General features: G+C 43.8%; 3 protein-coding genes and 1 long non-coding RNA gene across 10 annotated transcripts in view; 2 read left to right on the forward strand and 2 right to left on the reverse strand.

Annotated features, from left to right (window-relative positions):
• Positions 1-31: 31 nt before the first annotated feature.
• recql4 (RecQ helicase-like 4) lies at positions 32-7,595 on the forward strand. 3 transcript variants are annotated; one of them, XM_085900646.1, is made up of 26 exons: positions 32-477; positions 560-593; positions 680-792; positions 1,079-1,225; positions 1,288-1,418; positions 1,620-2,313; positions 2,474-2,556; positions 2,632-2,731; positions 2,868-3,039; positions 3,143-3,403; positions 3,466-3,558; positions 3,697-3,833; positions 3,973-4,056; positions 4,126-4,317; positions 4,401-4,583; positions 4,655-4,853; positions 4,940-5,133; positions 5,234-5,317; positions 5,470-5,607; positions 5,677-5,947; positions 6,034-6,163; positions 6,240-6,406; positions 6,480-6,657; positions 6,808-6,964; positions 7,049-7,157; positions 7,391-7,595. In XM_085900646.1, the coding sequence occupies exons 1-26, from the start codon at positions 394-396 to the stop codon at positions 7,510-7,512; spliced, it is 4,257 nt and encodes a 1,418-aa protein (XP_085756772.1). In that variant the 5' UTR covers positions 32-393; the 3' UTR covers positions 7,513-7,595. The 3 variants fall into 3 exon arrangements, with proteins under 3 accessions (XP_085756772.1, XP_085756773.1, XP_085756774.1); XM_085900647.1 differs by having other exon boundaries at positions 5,680-5,947; XM_085900648.1 differs by having other exon boundaries at positions 1,620-2,301.
• Positions 7,596-7,870: 275 nt separating this feature from the next.
• Positions 7,871-14,979, forward strand: LOC147040778 (uncharacterized). 3 transcript variants are annotated; one of them, XR_015062888.1, is made up of 6 exons: positions 7,871-11,156; positions 11,268-11,386; positions 11,623-11,760; positions 12,352-12,516; positions 14,050-14,127; positions 14,289-14,979. It is a non-coding gene; the product is annotated as an uncharacterized LOC147040778 (long non-coding RNA). The 3 variants fall into 3 exon arrangements; XR_015062887.1 differs by having other exon boundaries at positions 11,654-11,760; XR_015062886.1 differs by having other exon boundaries at positions 11,268-11,760.
• slc39a4 (solute carrier family 39 member 4) lies at positions 8,449-13,701 on the reverse strand. The gene is made up of 12 exons (XM_085900649.1): positions 13,360-13,701; positions 12,181-12,540; positions 11,240-11,432; positions 11,019-11,149; positions 10,775-10,946; positions 10,429-10,601; positions 10,176-10,340; positions 10,006-10,107; positions 9,884-9,938; positions 9,628-9,780; positions 9,334-9,521; positions 8,449-9,194 (listed from the first exon to the last, which is right to left on the reverse strand). Exons 1-12 carry the CDS (start codon positions 13,579-13,581, stop codon positions 9,066-9,068), a joined length of 2,043 nt encoding a protein of 680 aa, XP_085756775.1. The 5' UTR covers positions 13,582-13,701; the 3' UTR covers positions 8,449-9,065.
• A 445-nt stretch (positions 14,980-15,424) lies between the features above and the next one.
• Positions 15,425-23,904, reverse strand: part of LOC147040780 (TBC1 domain family member 20) — a 36,598-nt gene continuing 28,118 nt past the window's right edge. The window contains exons 12-16 of one of the 3 annotated variants that reach the window (XR_015062851.1): positions 19,574-19,663; positions 19,142-19,253; positions 16,844-16,897; positions 16,326-16,434; positions 15,425-15,679 (exon numbers count right to left, since the gene is read on the reverse strand). The gene's annotated coding sequence lies outside the window, so the exon portion shown is untranslated. The other 2 variants (XR_015062850.1, XR_015062852.1) reach the window with 2 other exon arrangements.

Raw genomic sequence — 23,904 nt, forward strand, 5'->3', positions numbered from 1 at the left:
CCCGGATATTCCTATTCTTCCACAACACCGATTTTTCAGTGCTTCACAATGTATTTTTACGCCATTTTATCAGCACGCAGCCATTTATATTAATGAAAAAATTGGAGGGTTCAGACTACGTTGCATAGCTTTTAATTCGTATATATAGTTTTAGAAAAGGGGGATAAAGAAATAAACCTGGCAACGCAAGCTGCCATTTTCCGGGGCGGGAAATTCTTAAAAAACACGGAAGCGTTTTGTTTTCCAGCTCGGGTACGTCCTTCTTGTTCGCTATAACTGTGCTTCTTTTCCCCCTCAAACTCGTATTAAATTCGTGCAATAAGTCATGTTAAACTTCCCTGAACATGTCCCGAAGTTTATTTCATAATTTAGACTAAAGCTTTCGGTTCCATTATGGACCGCTATAACGAGCTTAAACACCTGCTGAAAAGCTGGGAGCAAGGCTTTCTCAAAGAGCACCAAAGGAAACCGGTCAAGGTAATTTTTTTGTGCTATTTACGTGACTTATTTTGTATTATTACAGTTAAAACAATTCTGACTGTTTATATAAAATGTTCAGGAGGACATTGACAAAGCTTCAGAAGACACTAGGAGTAAGTGCATACGTAACGTTTGTCTGATTTTTTTGTGTACGTACTGTACTTGTAAAATAACTATTGAATATCTTGACCTTTTCCAGATTTATACAAAGAATACCATAGCTTAAAACTAGCCAAAGAGAAAAGTGGCAGCAGCACTAGTAACAATGCAACCAGAGTTAACACCAAATCGTCTGAATCTGCACCTCTGAAGGTAACTGTCCTGCTTTTATTTTTTTGTTACCCTGTTACAACACACCTGATTCAAATGGTCAGATAATTAGCAAGGCCTGCAGAAGCTGGACAACAATCCTGATCATTTGAATCAGGTGTGTTGCAGCAGGGAGACCTATAAAACACGCAGGACACAGGCCCTCGCGGACCGGAATTGCCTACCCCTACTGTGATGCATGCTTTTTTTTTTTGGCAACCTTTTCAAAGAACACAAGGACAATCCAAAAGTACAATGACTAACCCTTCACTGTTATTGTTCTGCTCAGGATTGCTGGGGTTCTCACCTGAATCGTAGTGTTTTACCGGCTTCTTCACCCAGGCCACTTAGTTCTTTGGACAGAGATTCTCTCAAGGCTTCTGCGCAATATTACGGCCTCAAACTAAAAAATAACCTGGCGACACTGACTAGCAAGGTAGCTCAAGGGCAAAGCCGAGGGTGAGTGGTTATCTTATTAATGTGTGCTTTTTGTTACAGGAGCAACCAGTCTCGTTGAAGAAACCTAGCCGTGTACCTGTGAACTCTTTAAAAAAAGACGCTCAAAGTGTACAGAAGAATAACGCTGTCCCCACATCCTTTGATGCAGAATTCAGCCCCTTTTCACCAAGGTGAGGGAGACAAGATGGCGGAGATGGTGGGGACAATTAGCGTTCATTCCGATGCCTAATCAATGTACTGCTAACCAAAACAGTAGTCTTGAAAGAGGAACGTGTGCGTGTGGCCTTCCCTCAAGTTCTTTATTTTTCACTTGTTCTCAATTTGAATAAATGAAATGAGGCAACCATTTTGTTTGTGCTCCTGCCTAACAGGCGGGTGAAGCCGAGCTTGGAAGTCGTGGTGTCTGATAAGCTCCACCAGGTGGACGCTCAAGAACCTTCTGAACCATTTCCACCAGTTCCGGAAACGTCCAAAGGTTCTGTTAGTTCTGGTGGGATTCAGGTGCCTATCTCCAGTGGCGATGTAGAAAAAGACTCAGGGACTTTACATGTAGGCCTTGGTCCTGCGATTCGAGGAGTGCTTCAAATTCCTGCCACTGCAGGAAGACCTTCACCCGCCAACCGACTGAGCTTTGTGGACAGGAAGTGGCTGGAGAGGTGTCAAGTTTTCAATGAGCTGGGAGCTGAAGAGAAGCCCGGTGCAGGAAACCAGGAGGGGTGTCGGCTAACGGAGACGGATGAGAAACAAGTAGACAAAAAAGATGCTATGACAAATATTCTGCTGAGTGTCGCTCCACATTCCCAGCAAAAGAAGGAAAATTCTGAAGACACAGCACCACTGAAAGAGGCCAGTGAGAGCCCTCCAAAGAAAAGCAAGAAGAAGAGGCAGCGGGAAGGAGGGGCAATAGAAGGGGGAGCCCAGAAGAAGAGGAGAAAAAAGACAGAGGAAGGGGATGAGAAGAAGATTGAGGAGAAAGCCGAAGGAGATGGGAAGAAGAGGCGCAGGAAGAAGGGAAAAGAGGATACAGAGGTGGTGGAAGACCAAGCAACCAAGGTGCCAAAGAAGGTAGTCCAAAGAATATAGAAATGCTGTTAGTGTTGAATATAAAAAAAAAAAATTAGCTTATGATAAATAATTGAATGATCCATCAATTATGTAAAGTGAGAGTGCTTTCAGGGCAGTAGGTGTAGTACACCCTCTAATGGCCACTGTAACTCTTGTTAAGGTTCCTCAGGAGAACCTGCTTGGAGAAGTTGAAGACGACTTTGGCACCAGGAGGTCATATCAAGCGCAGTCAGTTCGAGCCAGGTAAGATATATTTTACCACAACTGCTTTTATTCACCACTTGAAAGACCAAATGTCTTTATGTTGTTCTTTTTCAGGGGCTCCAAGGTTGCAGAGGGTAACTTTGTGAAGATCAATCTGAAAAAGAAATCTCACGTCAAAGGCTATGCCTTGAGAGGAATGGCCCTGCGCAAACAAGTACATACATTTTAATAAATATGTGATGAAAAAAATATCACTTGAAACACATACAGATGTAAAGAAAAAGCAAATAATGTTTTAACTCTATCAGCTGGATAATGTACAATTTAGTAAAACTGTTGTCTTATTTCAGTTGTACATGCAGAAGTTCCAGTTGAAAGGTGAACGTTTTGGTGGTGGGTTTTTGGGTAGAGGACGCCGTGGCGGCTTTCGTGGCGGCTTTCGTGGCGGCCATAGCCGCCAGGGGGACACTTGCTACAAGTGTGGCGCTACAGGACACTGGGCCATCCACTGCAAGGGACCAGGTAGTGTGCAAGGGAAATTTACTTTTATCAGTTTTGACCTTGAAATGTAACATACACTTTTAGGTTTGTTCTTATCAAGCTCCCGTTTTGTTTTTCTTTGCAGCACCTCCACCTTCTACTCGTGAGGAGCAGCCCGTTGATGAAGAGGAGCCTTTCGAGCTACCAACCCTGGAGGAGGTTGCCAGGGCGACAGGAACACTGCAACCCCAGGACCAAGGCACCTGTTTCAAAGAAGAGCGAGAACCTGAGAACAACAGCAAAGACGAAGCTCTGCTCAACGTGATCCGTCCCGACTACGAGCGTCCGCCACCTCCCCCACCCATCGAGCCGCTTTACCGCCTCACAGACGATGGCAAACTTCAGGGTAATTAAATTGACTTTCACTTGATTATTGCAAAACAATAACGCCACTTTATGCGCGTTCAGCGACACCTGACGACGTCTTCGATGCTCTCCGAGAACTTGGCTACAGCTCGTTCAGGGCGGGGCAGGAGGAAGCCATCATGAGGATCCTGTCAGGTACATAAAGACATACTGTTTGAATCACAGCACACGTCCTGTAAAAGACTTGCATTTGATGTAATATAGTTCTTCATACAAAGGTGCTAATCCAAATTAATGTACTTTCTATACCTAATGTTACTTGTTTCTGTGCAGGTCTTTCCACCCTGGTGGTGTTATCAACAGGGATGGGCAAGTCTCTTTGCTATCAGCTGCCAGCTTACTTGTATGCCAAGCGGTCCAATTGCATCACTTTAGTCATCTCCCCGCTTGTCTCGCTCATGGATGACCAGGTGCCACAACCTCAGGAAGAACAAACATTTCCATAACTGCACTTTTTCACCAAGTCTTGATTCTTTTCTCCTCTTCTTCTTTTCTTCCAGTCAGTTCAAGTAACATTCTGACAGTTTGTGTGAACGTGTGTTTGTGCAGCTTTCTGGCCTCCCAGCCAACCTGAAAGCAGCCTGCATCCATTCCAACATGACGATGAAACAACGAGAAGCTGCGATACAAAAGGTAACAGGAAGCCATTTTTGCAACTGATTTATTTGGATTACTGAATAGTTCCTTGGTATGTTCGCTCAGGTAAAGGCAGGTCTAGTGTGTGTGCTGCTGCTCTCTCCCGAAGCACTGGTTGGCGGGGGTGCCGGCTCCAGTTTGGGATGCCTTCCCTCTGTGCAGGAGCTTCCCCCAGTGGCCTTTGCGTGCATCGACGAAGCCCACTGCGTGTCGGAATGGTCCCACAACTTCCGCCCGTGCTACCTAAGGCTTTGTAAGGTAAAAAAATAATTCAGTTTGTCTTTCATGGGCAGCAATTGAGGATCACATGACCATTGGTGTTGTTTGCACTCTTTTTGTAGGTGTTGAGGGAGCGTTTGGGCGTGCGCTGTTTGCTTGGACTCACAGCCACGGCCACATTGTCGACAGCTCTGGACATTGCTCACCACCTGGACATCCTCGACCAGGATGGTATCGCAGTCCGATCCGCCGCCGTGCCTGCCAACCTGCACCTTTCCGTGTCCATGGACCAGGAGAAGGATCAGGTACGGCCGTTCCTATATCCTTTAAGAGTTTCTGCAGGTTTACAACACATTTTCTCTGTCTTTTTTTTAAGGCTCTGGTGTCCTTGTTAAAAGGCAATCGGTTCGGATGCCTGGACTCCATCATCGTTTACTGCACCAGGAGGGAGGAGACGGCTCGCGTGGCTGCGCTGCTAAGAACATGCCTGCAGGGAGTACTCGTGAAAGAAAATAAAGACATCAGCAACAGCCAAACGCAAGTCAACCTAGTGGGACAAAAGAAGAAAGAACTTGGTGAGAGGCTTATACTTTTTGGCTATGTTGGCAGCCTCTTTAGAAAGCAAATGAGTTTGGTCTTCCTTGTTTTTATTTTTTTCCAGCAAGGAAGAAGATTCGTAAACCTCTCAAGTGGCAGGCCGAGTCATATCACGCAGGCCTCTCGGGGTCAGAACGCCGCAGAGTTCAAAACAACTTCATGTGCGGCGAGCTGCGGATCGTGGTGGCCACTGTGGCGTTTGGCATGGGCCTAGACAAATCTGACGTGCGAGGTATCATTCACTACAACATGCCCAAGGTTCGGATTAGTCTTCCCACTGAGTACTTTAAGTATTGCAAGTACTGGAAGTGTATACTGGACTGCCCTTCGAGACCTCAGCATCACATTATTTTCTCAGAGCTTTGAGAGTTACGTCCAAGAAATCGGGAGAGCGGGAAGAGATGGAGAACCAGCGCACTGTCACCTCTTCCTTGATCCTGAAGTAAGCTCGCAACTCAAATTTAAAAGTGATCACAATATTAGGTACACCTACATATTGAGAATATAATCTAGTTTTTGCATCATACTATTAAAGAAAAATATTTTTCATTATTTATTATAATGTATGGCCATACAATCCATCTTCACACGCAGGGTATGGACCTTCACGAGCTGCGACGTCACATCTATTCCGACACGGTGGACTACTACACGGTGAAAAGGCTGGTCCAGAAAGTATTCCCGCCATGCAAATGCAAACAAATCCACCAAAAACAAAAAGAGCTGATCCAGGTAAGTAGTACCTGGTTCATGTGTGGATTACCACAGCACGCCCTAATCACACTCAACACTTATGACAAGGAGGACGTCGGTGATGCTGAGCTGTTGGAGATGATGGAGACGTGCGATCAGGAAATCGGTCACGACACATCCACCAGGCAGGAGATGATGCATTCCACCAACAATGGTGATAAAACGGAGGATTCGGAAGCCAACAATGTCAGTGTGGAGGTTGTAGGTGACCAGGAAGTTGGAAGCTCTTCTGATTGGCCCTTGGAACGAGTGTGTCACACTCATGAGAGAGCAGTCTCCATCCAGGAGACGGTAGAAACTCTGGACATCACAGAAGAAGGTAACTACACCCTTGTATCTTTTCTTCTGCTTGTTTAGGCAGCAAACTAATTGGACTGTAATTACTCCCCCACCCCCCCACCTCAGGTATTGAGACACTGCTATGTTATCTGGAGCTTCATCCTCAACGCTTTGTTGAGCTTCTCCACCCCACACTGTCTGTGTGCAAAGTCAGCTGCTATGAAGGCCCTAGACAGCTTCGAAAGATCACTAAAATGTGAACCCTGTTTTTGAACTTTTCACATAGTATGCCTTTTTGTGTCTAAAAAAAAACAAAACTTGGGCCTTTGCAGCTGCCCACCCGTGGCCGTAGTGCTAGCCCGGAGGCGGATGGCCGGCGAGCGAGTGGAGTCGTATGACCAGCTGGAGTTTGACGTGGTGGAGGTGGCCGACACGATGGGATGGCAGCTCGCATTGGTCAAGAGGGGACTCAGGCAGCTGCAGTGGAGCACCGGTAAAGGTGTGTGAGCGTTGAATTTATGTTCTAGTATACGAGCGTCTATGTTTGAATATTGCGTCTGCAACTCTGTTAGCTGGCGGGCGAAGTGGAGTCCTCGTCGAGTTCTCTTCTCTGTCCTTCTATTTCCGCTCCTATGGTGACCTGAGCGACGAGGAACTGGACAAGGTGTGCCAGTTCCTGCATAGGCGCGTTCAGGATCGAGAGCGGTCACAGCTTTACCAGCTGAGCGCTTGCTTCAGGGCCTTCAAAAGGTACAAAGTAGTTGGGGCCTGAATTACTGCTAAGTCATGAAATTCATTAACACCTATTGCTTCAAGATGTTGCAGCTGCTCTTACTTTTGTTACATGTCTCGATTACTTTAGCAGCAAAGTTTTTGTATTTTATTTTATTTTGTCGCCAGTGTGTCCTTCAAAAATGTTCTGTCCTGTATGGACGACTTGGATGAGGGTCGAAGTCTCCGGCTGAAGGACCTTCTGTCTGACTACTTTGACAAGCGGCGGGAAAGAGACCTCACCCTAGAACCGATGGAACCGGAGGATAGCCTGGACCGGTACAAGGTGACACAAAATGCTATGCTAGTGTTTTAAACTATGAGCTGCGTTATGTTTTTTGTTGTGTAATGGATGGAGTGATGTTTGTAGCTCTTGGATTGGGAGAATCAGATCAGAGCAGACATAAGGAGCTTCCTGTCCATCAGAAGTGACGAGAAGTTCTCGGGCAGAGCCATTGCCCGAATCTTTCACGGCATCGGTAATACATTACTTCATACTACAGTATGTATTTTCTCCTAGTATTTAAACTCAATTTTAAAAATGAACAAGACTAGGAAGACCTGACCAAGTTCTAACCAGTAGATGGCGTCATGCAGTAAGTAAAGACCTAATTGTAACTGTGTTTTGCTGAAAGGAAAGAAAGTTAGTGAAAACTCATAATAAATTGAATTAATGTGAAATTGTTCAAGATGTACATGTTTATTTTTTTAGGAAGTCCGTGTTACCCCGCCCAAACGTATGGCAGAGACCGACGCTACTGGCGAAAGTACATCCAGTTTGACTTCAACCAGCTCATCAAACTGGCCACTCAAGCGATCATTGAATATAAGTAAAACACACCCTGTTTATTTATTTAATGTCTACATAATTCAATGTGGTTCTTTGCATATGAATAAAAAGATGTATTTTTCTAAGATCGCCGACTGACGCCACTGGATTTTATTCAGAGAATATCTTAATCAAAGAACTCTTGAGGTGTGTTAAATTGCTCTAATTTCCTTTTAGTCTAATTTAATGCATTTCTTTCACTGATCTTTTTTTTTCTCCGTTTTGCAGAGGAGGGCGGCTATGATCGCACAATCCAAAGCAAAGGGCAACTGCTGAGTGTTTTCTCACTTCATTTACACCAACACTCGAAATATGGAAGAACAATGCACACTCTGTTTCCCAGCAGGAGGATGCTTACCCCCCCCCCCCCCCCCCCCCCCCATGTTTGACTCTGAAGGCAAACCTTGACCTGCGTCATAAATTCCAGATTAGGAATGTCGGATTTCTTTATTCTTAATATTTATTTAATCAACTGCTGAGGTCAGGGTGACTTCATTACAGAACTGAACACTCCCCACTAAGTTTGCACTTATGGTCCTGATAACATAGAAAGGCTCAAAGGATATTCTGTACAGGACACTATTCGGACTTAGAGGTGCTTAAAAAAACGCTGCAGGCAGTCAAATGTTCTCCTCAGTCAGCAGGCCTTGGCACAATGTTTGACTTTACAAGCTTGACACGCTGCTAACATGTGCATTGTGCAATGGGACTTTGTCGCCACCTGTGTAGAGCACAGAGTATACCTTTTTACTATGCAAGGTTTGACGAGTTGTCACTGGACTCTGGCCCTAATGAAGATGTTCACATAAGCGGGAGCTGATTAGATGATGCTGATCATTTAAAAAAAAAAAAGTATCAGCCAAATCTAGGACAAAGTTGAATAGACTAGATAAAAATTGAAAATATGAATTATGAAGCAATTTAAAAAGTAGACTGTAATATAACATGATATAAATATAATTTAATTTCAAATGACAAACAATATAAAGCAATTTGGCAAAATAGTTATGGTGGCTTTCCCACTTCAAATGACATGTTAGGTTTAAAAGAGACTAGTGTAAAAAAAGTGATTTGCTGGCATATTTATTTCTCAAACTGTGCAAAATATATATCACAATGTTTTTGCTACACATCCCATCCTAAAAATGCTTTGGTGAGGCAAAGTAAAAATCATACTTTAATACAATATTGTTGCTCTTGTGACACACTAATAAACCCAAACACACAAAAAAAAACAACTGTGCAAAGTTACATAACGTTTGAACATTTGTGCATTTTACAATCAAAAGTAAGATGACTTCAGCACGCTGTCAAGTGGCTCGAAAGAAACTTGCATGTTAAACTGTCAGCTTGTGCGTGTAGTTGTGTTCAGTCAAAGTCCTGTTTCAATTACTCCAATACATTTGTAGCACTAATGTAAAGCCAACTGTGTTTTGATTTCCATCATGTTTGTGTACCTTATGCAAAATTGTTTATTTTTCTAGACTTGTCTGACATTTAACATCCTAGAACGACGACTCATCATTTTCGTGTCAAGTCCAAAGCAGTGCCGAGGCCTCTAGAAGCTGATGTTCTCTTCGTAGACTGACAGCAGCAGGAGGATGGCCCAACCGCACAGCAGGCCAACATTCTGCAGGGCGAACATCAGCCACGGACTCTTGGACTTGATGTGCATCATGGTGGGCAGCTGAAGAGGCCAACAAGACCCCAAAAAAAGGTAACATTGTTGCATTGTTTGTTTTTCTAAAAGTGTATCTCTTCATTGTTGCAATGTATCCATCTACCATTTTAGAAATTCCTCTGTATAAAAGTTGCGTACCACTTACCATGTCAGCCAAGCCCACGTAGAGAAACAGGCCCGTGGTAACCGCGGCGATCCACTGCGTGGTGGCCAGGTCGGTCGCTACGCTCAAGGCGATGTAAAGGCCCACGAAGGATGTCAAGGCGCTGCCGACATTCAAAAGCAGTGCCTTGCGTACGGACAGGCCGCAGTTGAGCAAGATGGCGAAATCGCCTGGGTAGCCCAAAAATATTTAAACAAATCAGTCAAATGGGTTCGGTTGGAACCGTTTCGCCTAAGACGAGAACGCTAAAAAAGTCATGTCCGGCGTTTGTGTCACCTAGTTCGTGAGGCAGCTCGTGGCAGAGGACTGCCAACGTCGTGGCGAGTCCAGATTTCCACGAAAGCGAGAAGGCGGCGCCCATCGCCAGGCCGTCTGCAAAGTTGTGGATACCGTCCCCTAAAGTGATCATGTAAGGCAGCAACCGATGTTCTGCGCAAAAACACAACAGTTAAATTTAGTTTAATTTTGACATTTTTTTGTGAATAGTGAAATGCACATTTGCAGCAGTTTACTAAAAAGAAAAAAATCATACCTCTGGTCCTCTCTCCGGACATGTGAAAATATTTTTCTTCCTCCTCCTCTTTCACCTAGACAGTCGTTGTAATAATCAGTTACAATAATATGAAGGCACCTAAAATATGTGACATTTCTTACCAGGTCTGTTTTGGAAGTTGAGTTCATTTTGTATTTGTGTTTACTCTCCTGATACATCTCCAGAACCCGGCCGTGGTCGCAGTGGTGAGGTTCAGATTCATCCTTGAAGGTTGGTCACAAGGGGTTATGAAATGTTTTTCTCATTCAGTACACCGTTTTCTTTGGCTCACCCCGTGGTGGTGATGTCCATGCGTGACAATATTGAAGATGGTTTCCATTAGGTAGAAGTAGTAGATCCCACCCAACACCACCAACATCTTGTAGACGTAATCCGAAAGCTCAGAGTGGTGGTGGCTTCCGCCGGTATGGTCCGTGTGCACGTGCAGCCCCAGAAACTAAACGCATGGTAGGACATGTAGATTTTTCTGATCAAATAGGTTTGGCTCAATAAATGTTAACAAAGCAGAGATCTAGACGGCTCACCATGGGCAGCAGATGCAGCAAGGCGTCCCCCGTGAGCGAGCCCACAGCCAGGCTGGTGCAGAACTGAATGCACAGCTGGAAGACGCTGGTGCACATGGTGCACAGCAGCAACACGATCCCGAACATGGACATCAACGTGATGACCACGTTGGCCAGGGTGGCGTAAAGGTACCCTGATGTGCACACAGACACGAGAGCGTCCAAGCCAAAATGTAAATGATTGACTGGAAGGCTAATAAAGTCTACACCTAATCAGCAACGTGCAAAACGTGTTTCGTTAGGTATTGCTGTTTTGGTTAGCAACGGTGTTCAGATTAACTCGGCGGTTAACTTTTCTGACACTTACTCTCCGTTTTACTGAGCTCGTCTGGTTTCGTCGGTTGCGAGCCAGCGCAGGCCCCGCTCAGGATCTGCTGGATTAGCGCCGGGCTAAGACGAGCCAGGGCCGAACGACCCAGGTTGGGGGAGGCCACGGTCAGATTGTGGATCTGTACCAACTCGTGCGCAGAGAAACAGTGCTAGGAGAGAATCAGAACATTCTGTTATTTTTAAACGCTTTGATGCCACGTAACCTTCAATGACTTCTTCACCTCCTCCCAGGTGCCGTTCATTTCAGAATGCCTGAGTTGCTTGCCGTGATCGTGATGCTCGTGTTCGTCGTGCCCGTGGCTTGACTCCAACTCGGGTCCAATGTCCAGAGAAGCCATGATAGCCTCCAAGTCTACAAGGTTCAGGGAATAAAAAGCTTTTTCTTACTTTATTCTTTTTCAGTTTCAAATCTTGTGACAAATGACTTCTCTTTTTCTTTCACCTGTGATGGTAAAATTCTCCGAGCCCAGGTGCATGATGTAATCCAGGAAGAAACTTTCTTCGGGGAGTGTTTGAAAGCATCGACCTCGCAGGGCGTGATACAAGACCCGGCCTAGAACCGCACCAGCCGCTTGAGTCTGCTCCGCCGGTGGGTGGCCGACCTCCAACATGATGTGGCTCGATGTGATGCAGTTCTGGTTAACAATGGTGATTTAAAAAAAAAAAAAAAAAAGATGGAGTGCTTTAGCTTTGATTAAATCATTCAAGCAGGCAAACCTTCACATGATTTAAAAACTAGGAGGTAGTCCGGGCGGGTGAAGCTTTACCCACAAACAGACTTGTACTTTTGTCATGGGCCACATTGTAATTCACTTACTTCAACAGTTACCCTAATCCCTGGATTCTTTGTTCACAGGCCGGATTCGAATCACTCAACCACCGCTTATGCAAATTCATGTAACATTTCAAGTTGAGACCGCGGGGAGCCCAGAAAACTACCTGCTAAAAGATCATCTTTGATGGGTAAGTTTGTCACAAACTTCTATTTAGTTGGTTGTATCATTTGTAAGATGCTCTCAAACGTTAAGACCGTCGGTCTTGGATCATAATAGCTACCACATTGCACTTTCTTTACGTGATGGTAAACAGGGGAAGGAAAGAAGAAATTCCTCCAACGTCCTTGTATTTTGCAAATAAGACGTCTCTAAAACTGTAACAAAATGTCTTCATAGTTCTCAGATGAAAAAGAAAAGATAATTCAGTGTAGTAGCGAATAGCTTGGATTGCAATCTTTGCCTCAAGGTCAGTTTAGTACAGAATGTTCTCATTTTGGTAGTTCAAGTGATTGTGTTGCTACTCTGCAGGAGCAGATACTGTACATGACCGGCCCGAAAACATCTCTCAGTCGAGCCTTAACCATAAGCAAATATTTTCCCTACTGACCTCGATGTCTGATGACTCATAGTGCTTGAGAAATGCGCCGAGCACACTTTCTAATCCACGAAGGGCGATATGTGGATGTTCATGAGCGTCACATGACTCGCCCTCCGCTGCGTGATCTTCCTCCTCCTCATGGTGATGTTCATGGGAATTCCCGCTTGTGATTCCGTGCAGGAAGTGTTCCACCTCCTGCCCCCACCTTCCCTGGTCCGCCGCGGCGCACACCGTGTCAGGAGAGGACAGGTACAGAACGCAGCCAGCGGCGAGGGCGGGGAATTCCGACGCATCTACGCTGAGGACTTCCTCCTGACGATGGTCACTGTGATTGTGGATCAGCTGGTGAGCAGCGTCGACAAGGTTGCACTGAGGGGAAAAAAAAAAAGTTAAATTGTGGAATGCAATAGAAGCCCCCACCCCCCCAAATTTCAATAGTTTTACAATATTTCTTTAGTTAATAATTAAAACGTAAGAGACAAAGAAAATCCCTAACAGATGTTAGGGAAACCCAAACCCAACAAATGTTATTAGTGTCATGACAATTGACCTTTTGATGACCTAGTAACCAGCTTTTCTGAGGCCAGTGGTTTTGCGTAGCTATTTAGGTCAATCGACTTGTATCAAATTATTGAACCTCTCGACAATAGAGGTCCAAGACTTGTTAATTGCCTATTACGCGCAGGCCGGGCGATATTACTTTCATTTGTGCCAGTGAGCACAATCCGGCACACACTTTCTTTTTTTGCTGCTATTGCGCTGACGTGCGGCAAGATTAAGGACCTGTCACACAGTGATAAAATGTGTGACATGAATGTTTAACAAAGATATGTATGCATATGTGTGTGTATAGATATAATGTACATATCTTTAATGTACATACGATATTTATGAAAATATATTTAGATAGAATTGATACGTGTATATATATCTAATTATATATATATATACACACACACACACACACACATATAGACGAAATAAGTCCGTTAAATGTTTGTTTCACTTTTTTATTTAGATCGAACTTGGAAAAATGTAAAATTATCATTCGTTTAAATGGCTTTGCCTTATCAGCACGTTAGCAGCTTTCAGACTTCAATCGCCAGCACCACACCTGAGTGTGTGTACTTTCCCCTTGGCTCCCTCCGCGAGCGGGTGGCCGACATAAAAAAAGATAAAAAGACGTACCTTTCCACACGGCACTTTTCCACATTGCACACGGTTCTCCAGTGTATTAAAGAGAGCGACGAGCGACTCCTTTCCCAGAAGCGGGAACTGTTGCCCGGGGTGTAGCTGGTTGACCACTGCTCCGTACGCCTCCTCCACAGCGAGGCAAGTTGATGCAGCACTGAGCGCGCACCAACTTGTCAACGCTGAGAGAAAGAGCAACGTTAGGCGCAACTTGACCATAGTCGTTTCCCACCAGAGTTAAATTTTCAAAAGACTTTTAAGCTTCGGTTGAGGCGGTTCTGTTCGTTTCTAGACCAAATTGAGCTGTGAAGCCGTTGCTGTTGGACTATATGAGACTTGAGGCTCTTGGTTTGTGATTGGCTGAGAAGCTCTGAGCGCCGTCCTGTCTATAAATGCTAAACTGTACCCACCCGAGGCCCTCAACACACGCAAAAAAGACATACCTAACTGTGCCGCAAGCAGAAAAGGAACTAAGAAAAACACCAGAGAAATGCAATTAGCACCAGTTTATGGGATTTATTTAGAAAATGATTAACTACATCTTGTTCAAATGGTTTTTATGACAAAATAACCGAGCTGAATCTTTTAGAAGTTTTTTTTAAGTCATTTGTGACCTGTACAATTTGTAAAAATTGTAACAAACATGTTTACATTTCATTCCAGTGTGTATGTATTTTTGCCCTGCAGCAAGAAAGTGAGCGTACCACAGAAGAACCTTCATGCGTGCAGTACAAGTTTACAGGACCATTGGCTATTTGTATTTAGGTGGGTATCAGTTTGGGTATTGATTTGGATATCAACTTCAATTTTGTATTGATAGCGATCTAGGTATCAATAGCGACCTGGTATCAATATGGTATTGATATCAATATGGATGGTTCTATAATTTTGGTATTTTATCCTCAGTAATGCTATTCCCTCCACAGACACCTTAATGTTCCTGGGATCCACAACCTCTCGGGACCTGAAATAGACCGGCTACATAGACTCTGAAGGTCCAGCAGAGGCTGTATTTTCCGAGACAGCTTAGGAAGTTCAACCTGCCACAATAGCTGGTGAAGACCTTCTAAACTGCCATCATCTACTCAATACTCTGCATCTCCATCACTGTCTGGTTTGGATTGGCCACCAAAGACTGCAACAGACAATCAAGACAGCAAAAAAGATTATTGGGACCAACCTGCCATCTATCCAAGACTTGTACCAGTCCAGGACCAGCAAACATGCAAGTAACAGGTTTCTACAGGCCCTTCTCACCCAGGTCACAATCTGTTTGAACTCCTCCCCTCCGGACGATGTTAGACTGCTGTACGCCAAAACCAGCAGACAAAGACAGCTTCTTTCCTCAAGCTGTCGCTCTGATGAACTTACACCACTCAGGAAGTCCAAGAGACATTACTGGGCAATATCTTCTTCTTGCAATGTAAATTTAGTTAATCATTTAAATGTAACAGAGGCTGAGAGCTACCAGAGTTGAGCATGCAGAAACTTGGTCATAAAAGCAGATATCAATATGTATCAAAATAAAATCTAGAATCAACATCTATGCATATTAATCTCATCTCTTGGTGTAATTTTGGCTGGTATTGTTCCGGCCATTGATATGGTTGTCAATACCACGGGAACGGGTATTGGTATACGGGCCGATATCGAATTTGATATCAATCCGGTATCGCGCTATATATTGAAATCCGTATCAAGATACGAGATGGTGCGATTTGGGCTGGTATCGTTCCAGCCAATGATACGGAAGCCGATATCACGGGTTCGATACATTAGCGATACCGAATGCCGATAACAATTTCAGTATCGAACTATGTATCGATACCATCCAATGTGATATCGACATCAGTATCATTGGCTGGAACGATACCAGCCCTGATCGCACCCTCTCGTATCTTGATACGGATTTCGATATATAGCTCGACACATTTGCGATACCGGATTGATATCAAATTCGATATCGGCCCGTATACCAATACCCGTTCCAGTGATATCGACAGCCGTATCAATGGCCGGAACGATACTAGTTTATATATTTAAGAAATAAACAAACAAAATGGATGTGTTAGCATTTTATTCATGATCACTAACAAAGCAAAATAGCTAAATGCACTTGAATATTTGTCACATGTGTCTTGAAAATAATTGTTCATTTTTGTATATGTGAAGCCCTTTAAGACCTGAGACAGGGCTATGGAAATGAACTTCAGTTTCAAAACTTGTTGACACTCTCCTCTGGTCCACGGGGGGGAAGGGGGGGCAGTGTACACCTCTTTTCTTAACTTCTTGGATGTTGCTCTCTTCTCTGGTACATCTGAAAATACCCATAAAACATTTTAATCATATATATATATATATATATATATATATAACTATATATATATAACTATATATATATAACTATATATATAACTATATATATATATATATAACTATATATATAACTATATATATATATATATAACTATATATATATATATATATATATAACTATATATATATATATATATAACTATATATATATATATATAACTATATATATATATATATAACTATATATATATATATATAACTATATATATAACTATATATAACTATATATATATATATAACTATATATATATATATATAACTATATATATATATATATAACTATATAGTTTTATATATATATATATATATTTATATATATATATATATATATATATATATTGTTATATATACACACACACAAAAGATAATTTTGAAGTTTAAAGTCTGTATACTTGCATATGTTTATTATCTATACTTGGCCCTAATGTGTTGCCGTACTTTGATCATCTACTGTGCAGTGGCTGCAAAAAACTGACATGGACTGGAAGCCTATGATTCACAATTGTGTCACTTGAAACATGTATAGCAATGCAAATTCCGCCTAAGACTGGTGAATAAATGTTTTGCGCAAACTGTTTTGTTTTCACCTTCTGGACGCCATTCATCTTGGTTTATGCATCACGTTGCCGCCATCTAGTGGTCAGTTTGAGAATGCATGCTCTTGGTGACAACAGACGCCAAAGAGCTGGTCTGGTTCTAGACGACAAAGGAGAAAATCAAGCTGTATTTCAATGTTGGTGTTTTCAAAATAAGATCAAACAAGTTTTGTCCGTTTTGAATTACAGAATCAAAGCCATCACATGTCAAACGTGACTAAGTTGAGATGATTGGCTACGCACAGACATGCATGCATACACAAATTTGCTTCTGGCATGGGACCATGGACATCTGCCTGGGATGTCTTGCTTACCCGCCCTAACCCTCACCCAACGCACGCACGCACATATGCCCCCGACACAGCTAATCCTCAAAGTGTCCAGTGACCTGTTTTCACTAGCCCATTGTCATATGTCACTCTCGGTTTAGCTCTTTGTCGTAGAAAACCTGTGGATGTTCTCAGCGCACACAGTCATCAAGTCACACATGACCATTTTACTTGACTTACCACTTCTTTTGCTTTACCAGCCCACTGTAGCCTCCCTCTCCTAAACAGTCGTTTCTGGAGAACAAAAAGATCGGCAGGAAAAGAAGGGTCAAATCCAACATGTGCCACCGAAGTCGACAGTACGCCAAACAGGAAAGCTCGTCAACATGTGTTACGCAATATTTGCAATCGGCACCGATTGGATTTTCCACCACATTTGCTATTGAAGAAAACCTTGAGGGTCTCAAAGGCTACTCCTGCCTGCCCCCCCCCCCTTCTCATTCAGCGCCTGGCCTCAGCCCTACTTTTCTTTCTCCGCCTGATGTTTCTATTACAGGAATAAAAGCATGGCAGCTAATCCACTTATGTGTTCCTTGGACGACACACATGGAGAGAAAATACACACAAAAATGGATGTGGCTACATGAAGACACTTTCCAACACACATACGCACAGTAGTGGTAATCTCCCAAAACAATTTCCCACTGGTCCTTCCTATGGAGTGAAGATACCAAGGAAATGAAGTGTTGGCAGGGGGTTTGCTTGAGTGTTAAGTAAGGCGTTGGAGAGATCTAATTGTGATGTCTTCAACCTCACCTTGGTTTTTTTATGATCATTTCTCTCCAGGAAAGTGGTTTACACTTCATTTCGTCATGATGCCGATTTAAGGACGTCGAGCAGGGGTGTCAAAGTCATTTTTTGGGCGGGCCACATTGGGAGGGCCATTGTGACTGTCGACCCAAACAAATGTATGAGCACCTCATCCAATTTGCAATTCTAGTCATGACAATTTGTCTTGGCGGGCCACATCAAATGATGTGGGGGGCTGTATCTGGTTCCCGGGCCTTGAGTTTGACACCGTGTGACTTAGAGGTAAGGAGGAAGGGGGGGTGCTAGAAATAGAGGTCACAACCCACGGTGTCATTATAGCACAGATTTATTTGAGATGTAAAATGGCGTCGTATTTCGTGGGCTTGACACTTTGGAATCAACAAAGTGTGAATATACCAAATGGAGGTGGTAATGATAACACCCCCCCTCCCTCTTATCCCTCCATACACGCGCACACAAACACACTTTGGTCAAATGTTAATGATTTACTAATTCCCAGCGTTAATTCTCTTGGCGTTAAAATTCCTCAAGCTTGCAAACGAGGAGCGCTTTAAAAGCGTGTGAATACATGCAGGGGATGAGAGGGAATTAAAAAAGAAAGCACTTTACTTCAAATAATAACCATGTTCATGGTCTGCTTGCTCCCCCCCACCCACCCTCCTTATATTTAACTCAGTGGACTGAGAAATGAAAAGAACGCAGGCAGAGGCGACGCGAAGAGGACGGGACGGAAGGTAAACCACATTAAAGGTGTCGGCCGCCGCCGATTGTCATATTGTTGAGAGAAAAGGCACAGCCCATTTCTTTTGGCCTTTTCCACAGCAGGTAGCGGCAAATCTAGTGTGACCTTATCAAATTAGCGCCACAACGCCTGACCGCCGACATGCAAATCAAACCTTTAATCAGATCTTTTCCGGCTTAATTAATTAAGTACAGTAATGAATGCAACATCCTGTTGCTATGAAAACATACACCACAAGTGTGCGTGTGTATGACAAGACAGTCCAGGTGGCTCGATAATGAAAACATGTTGCTCATACTTGATTTTACACGGAAATTGAAACGCTAACATCTGGCCCGACGAGATGTGTTGTTCTCTTTGTCATTCTCATCACTGAAAATAGACTTTATTTTTTTTAATCAAAGAGAATGAAAGGCTGAATGTCAGGAAATCTACGATGTTTTTCTATGGACAAAAGTATTGGGACAAGCGGCTGTTAGAAATTTGAGAGAATGTCTACGCCTTCAAATGGTTTCTTTTAAGTTTTGGTGTCCGACTGTCACCAAGCAAGCGATGTTATTTTCATATCCAGTTTTTTTTTTTTTGGTATTGCTATGGCAACCAGACCCATGGAACCCTTTGTTTAAATGGTGTATGTGTTTTTGTAATATTTTCTAATCCTGGACCAATTAATTTAAGCCCCAGACGGAAAGAGGGAACGTCTTCTCTCTCGCTCTCGCTCGCTCTTTCTTCCTTACCAGGATGTTCACCTTAAAATCATGTTCTACTTATTCACTCCAAAGCTTGTTAAAAGTTTTTCTTTTGACCTTAAACATTTAAAAGGACAAATCAATGCGAAATGTCATCCTATGAATCCAATTAGTTAATTGAGTCTCTTACGTTTTCCTGATTTTGCCAGCACATTAATACATTTAGTAAATAAATGGGCTTTTCAAACTATGCATTAACTTCTCGTTTCGACTTACTCTGTGGCCCAAGGGCGAGCGTGCGTGCGTCTTTCTCGCGGCTGCACAGTTGGATACTGAGAGCGTAGCAGGGAGAGGAGCTCAGTGGGAGTACAGGATGATACCTCTGGGGCTGACGCACATGCAAAAAAAAAAAAAAAAACCCGCCAAAAAAAAAAACAAGCTCCAGATTGGCACGCAAACATGAACTTTTGAACTGCGGGCTTACACACGTCTGCGCACTCTCTCACACACACGCTTGCAGCTCTCTGAGCCTTTTTCCTTTCGCCTCAAGCCTTAAATTTGCTGTTAGTCGCATTTCTTCGGCTATAGGACGTGAACGGAGCACCGAAGCGTGTCAACAGTCTCGTCAATGAAGTTGGAACACTTGTTGTGAACCACTCGTTGCTAACATTATTATATTAAAAAAAAAAGCTCACAGTGGAATCGTACCTTTGACAGGGTCCAATACCGTCTTTGCATCCGGCGAAACCTTGCCATCAGAGTCGGCTGGCCACCGAAACAACAGTTCTCTCTAGGGACCTGTATGAGAAAAATAAAAATTGAATCAAATACATTACTTTTTTCCATCATTGGATGTCATATTAAAAAAAATACAACAGTGTCAACACATTTATTTTGGAAAGCCATGCTGAATATTAAAATAAAATAAATATTTTTTTTAAGACGGCATTTTACACTGCAAGATGATGTGGACCAATTTCAAGAGATGCTATGCCTGTCAATCATATTGGAGGCAGGTCCGAACATCTGTATACAGTAAATATGGTTGAGGTTGTTAAAGCATATTTGGGATTCAAAGCGATGTCTACTCTTAACATAGGCAGACAACAAAGGAAAAAGACGCACGCACGCACACCCACGACTCTATTCCCCATATGGAGCGTCTCCTGAGAGAAAACCCTTTGAGGGAGGCGTGCATGTGTGTTTTTTTTATGATGTCACTCTCGAGTGCGTGTGTGTGTGTGTGAGAGAGAGAGGCCAGTGCACCAGTCTGGAAATAGGGGGCACATTAATCTTATTTGTCATAACCTGTCCCGCGAGACACTTGGACCCCTCGTCCCTTTTTACCTACTCAAAGGCACACACGGACTGTGGCCCCCTCCTGTGTGCTATCAGTATCTGCAGCGGACAGAGAGAGTGAAGCTAATTACATGTGAGCACGAAGACGGTGGAAGCAAGACAAAGAGCATGCTGCTGAGTGTGTGTGTGTGTGTGTGTGTGTGTGTGTGTGTGCACATATGTGTGTGCGTGGCCTGCCTTTGTTTGCAGCCTTGCCGCAACTATCAGACGACACAAACGATACTCCTCCTTCTCATCAGTCCGTGTTAGATGTCCGTCATGTGCGAGTGTTTACCATTTCAGATTGCACTTCTGATTTGTCAGGAGAGCAAATAGTACATTTTAAGGCAGAATGACGCTTTGTAATCATGATGACTCATTGAGTTTATATTGTAGTGATAAAATGTGTTCATCAGATTTTTCGCTTTTTTTTGTTTTTGTTTTCCTGCCTACTAATTACAGTGCATTTTTTCTCTCCAAATAACAACATCTCCTGTGTGATGGTGTACAAGACAGCTTGAGGGTTAATTAGAGAATAGTAAAGAGAACACATGTGGCACTTTAATATCCCCTCTGCACCGCAGCTCATTTCACAGACCACCCGTTCCGTTGTTGCGCTCTTCCTGTGGTGTGTGTGTGTGTGTGTGTGGGTAGCTATGACCAGGGTCATGGGCGTTCCTGCACCGCCTGTCCCAAAGGCAACACACACACGCGCACGCACACAGCTGGTGCAGGTGTGTGCGCAGCCAGGAGGTCATTTAAATGAGCCGGCGTATGTATTTCAGCCTGTGGCCCTGTCACATCACCGACATCAAACACATTCACATATGCATCCGTCCGTCTATCTTTGGGTCATCCGTCTGTCCATCCAACCGAGCTTTTTGCATGCGGCGTACACACAATCGTCTCTTTACGACTGCTCTAATTTCCCTCATTACAAGCGCAATTTCCTAGCAGGGCGCCTCGCAGCGTTTAAGAGATTTAGGGCCGCAGACGGGGGTTGCCTCTGCGAGCGCTGCTTTCACGGCACGAAGCGGTGACTGGGCAACAAAAGGCCAATCTGTTTGAGCCATAAATGAGCAGTCAGGTGTGTGCGCGTGGGTGCGGGTGTGTGCGACTCCGAGCACTAAATGAACACTCTCTCCATCTCTCATCTATCAAAGACTTGACACCAGGAGCAGCTGTGAGGGCACACACACACACACACACACACACACACACACACACACACACACACACGCACACACTCCACTACTTTAGCAATTTGGGATAATTAGCCTACTATACAATGTCTGCCTGCGGTCCCCAGAGCTCCTGTGTGTGTGTGTGTGTGTGTGTGTGTGTGTGTGTGTGTGTGTGTGTGTGTGTGTGTGTGTGTGTGTGTTGCAGTCAATGTCTGGTAAGGATCAGCTGTGTTAAGCGTCCCGTGACATCTAAACTACTAATTCATTGCTACATTAACGCCATTGATTAACATACGGCTACAGACACACACACACACACACACACACACACACACACACACACACACACACACACACACACACACACACACACACACACACACACACACACACACACACAATCTGGGGATTCCTCAGGCCTTTCACTGTCACGTTAAACACAAAAGATTTTGCAGCACAAACCCATGCATTCATTCCACTGCATAGAAGTCATTGACAAAGTATTTTCATAAAGGTGGCATCAATGTTTGTACACTCCTTTTAACTGTATCATATTTTTTTTCTTCTTATAAGGTCTATTAACTATAAAGTACTCTAATTCAGGTAACAAGGGGCAAATTAAAGTTGATCTCAAAGCATATTTAATCAACATGGCCAAAATTGCTCGGAGGAAAATACCCTGCAAGACACAATCTCTGACAAATAGACTCCGAAGCATCAACATTACACGGCCCACCTGCACGCCAGCCTTCAGAGCTAATAATAATGCTCCATTGTGAGTTCCATACTGATGCCAAATAAGATGCAAAAAGGACATAAGTGTGTTTACTGCAGATGATCCTCAGCGTCCCATGGAGCCAAGAGCCAGGTGTTGGCTTGGAGGCGGCCAAATCAAGCCGCCCAAATCAATAACATCTTGATTGGACCTGATTGCGCTACTCGTTGCCTACCACGTACGCTAGCTCGGCACCCGCCACCATCGTCAACATTCTAAAACACCCCCTCCGCCTCTTCCTTCTCGTTGTCTGCTCACAAAGCAACCAATCATGCAAACGGGATGGCGTTCTTGAGCTTTCCAACGTCTTGGAGTCAATAAAGCCTTACATGCCGGCTAATTAAAAGATGTTATGCTATTATGAGGTTTAGAGGGCGGGTGTATGTTTGCGTTGAGGTGATGCTGCTCCCATCAGCCAGAAAAGCAAAAACATCTTAGATGTAGACAGCCCAAATAAGATGGGAGGCCATGAATGGAAAAACAAGATTCGGATCAAAGTCAGGAGGTAAAGATGCAAAGAATGAAAACAAAGGTAACACGATCGAGGTAAAGATGGGTATGAAATATTTAAATGTAAACCTATTTGAAAGGGGGAGAAGTGATTGACAACATCACTGGGGGCAAGGTTGTGAGGTCCATTTGGATCCTCTGGGAAATTAATGCAAGGACGCGACATGAATCTTGGAAATGATCATGACGCCACGCTGAGCCAACGTTAAGTGGCAGCCCAGAGAAAGTTTGGCAGCTCAGCTACTAATTGACTCCTCGTTTTGTCAGATTTCTGAGTTCTTCATAGTAATTTGCCACAAAATGGCTGCACAGAACCAAAATAGCTGACTTCTTTTTGGTGTCTTTACATTTTGTTGTCTTCTCTCATGAGAGACGTCCAACATCCCCATCCTCCAGTTTGACCTTGTTGCTAAGGAGGGGGGGCTCTAGGGGCGTTGGTGGTCAGTGGGGTTTTCGCGTGGGCCGAATGAGAGCAATGGGGGGGGGCTTGAACACGATGCAATCTAAGCTTGGTAATGAGCTGTCATGTGCACATTGGGGTGCTCCCACACATCCCCAAAACAGTGGCGGCCATCAAAAAGAACCATGTTGATGATTTTCCATTTCCATTTTATCCTAATGTGCTGGCTGCTTTGGCCAATAAGCCTTCTGGTCAAAAGGTGACGACCAATCAGATGGAACAGAAGGGTAAAATGGACTCCCTTGACTGTTCATTACTGCTAGTGTATGTGTGTGTGTCAGCAGGTTAACAGCTTTTCCATTGACACAATCGAGAGAGGACTGAATAGACTTTGGTGATTGATTTGATCTATTTCGGCCCTCAATCCCGCTGGCCAAACCCCTTAGAAGTCTCTTTTCTAACATCCAAAAGACCAACATTGACCTCTTTCATATGGAATAGTTTTGTTTTTTTGTTGTACGGCGGTTAAGATGCATGACACCTCGAGATATACTCGTATTACACAATATAGTATATCTCTAGAAAGGCAAATGAGTCTTATTGCACAGCGGTTAACCTCAAGAGCTCATCAGCTGTTTGCTTGACTCGAGTGTTCATTGTAGCCCAGATAATAAGCGTTTATTTTTCCGGCCGCGGGTCTATTACTTCTTTATTTAAGGGGCCCTCCCCACTCTCCTCGCCAAAAGAGGGTAGCATGTGGGGGTTGGGGAGGGCGACCTCAGTGTCTGCAGCTATCAGCAGGGAGCACATCGGTGTCTCTGCGGGTCTGACG

Source organism: Syngnathus leptorhynchus, chromosome 20, assembly GCF_054491065.1.
Source record: "Syngnathus leptorhynchus isolate UIUO chromosome 20, UIUO_Slep, whole genome shotgun sequence".
In the NCBI taxonomy this organism is placed as follows: Eukaryota; Metazoa; Chordata; class Actinopteri; order Syngnathiformes; family Syngnathidae; genus Syngnathus; species Syngnathus leptorhynchus.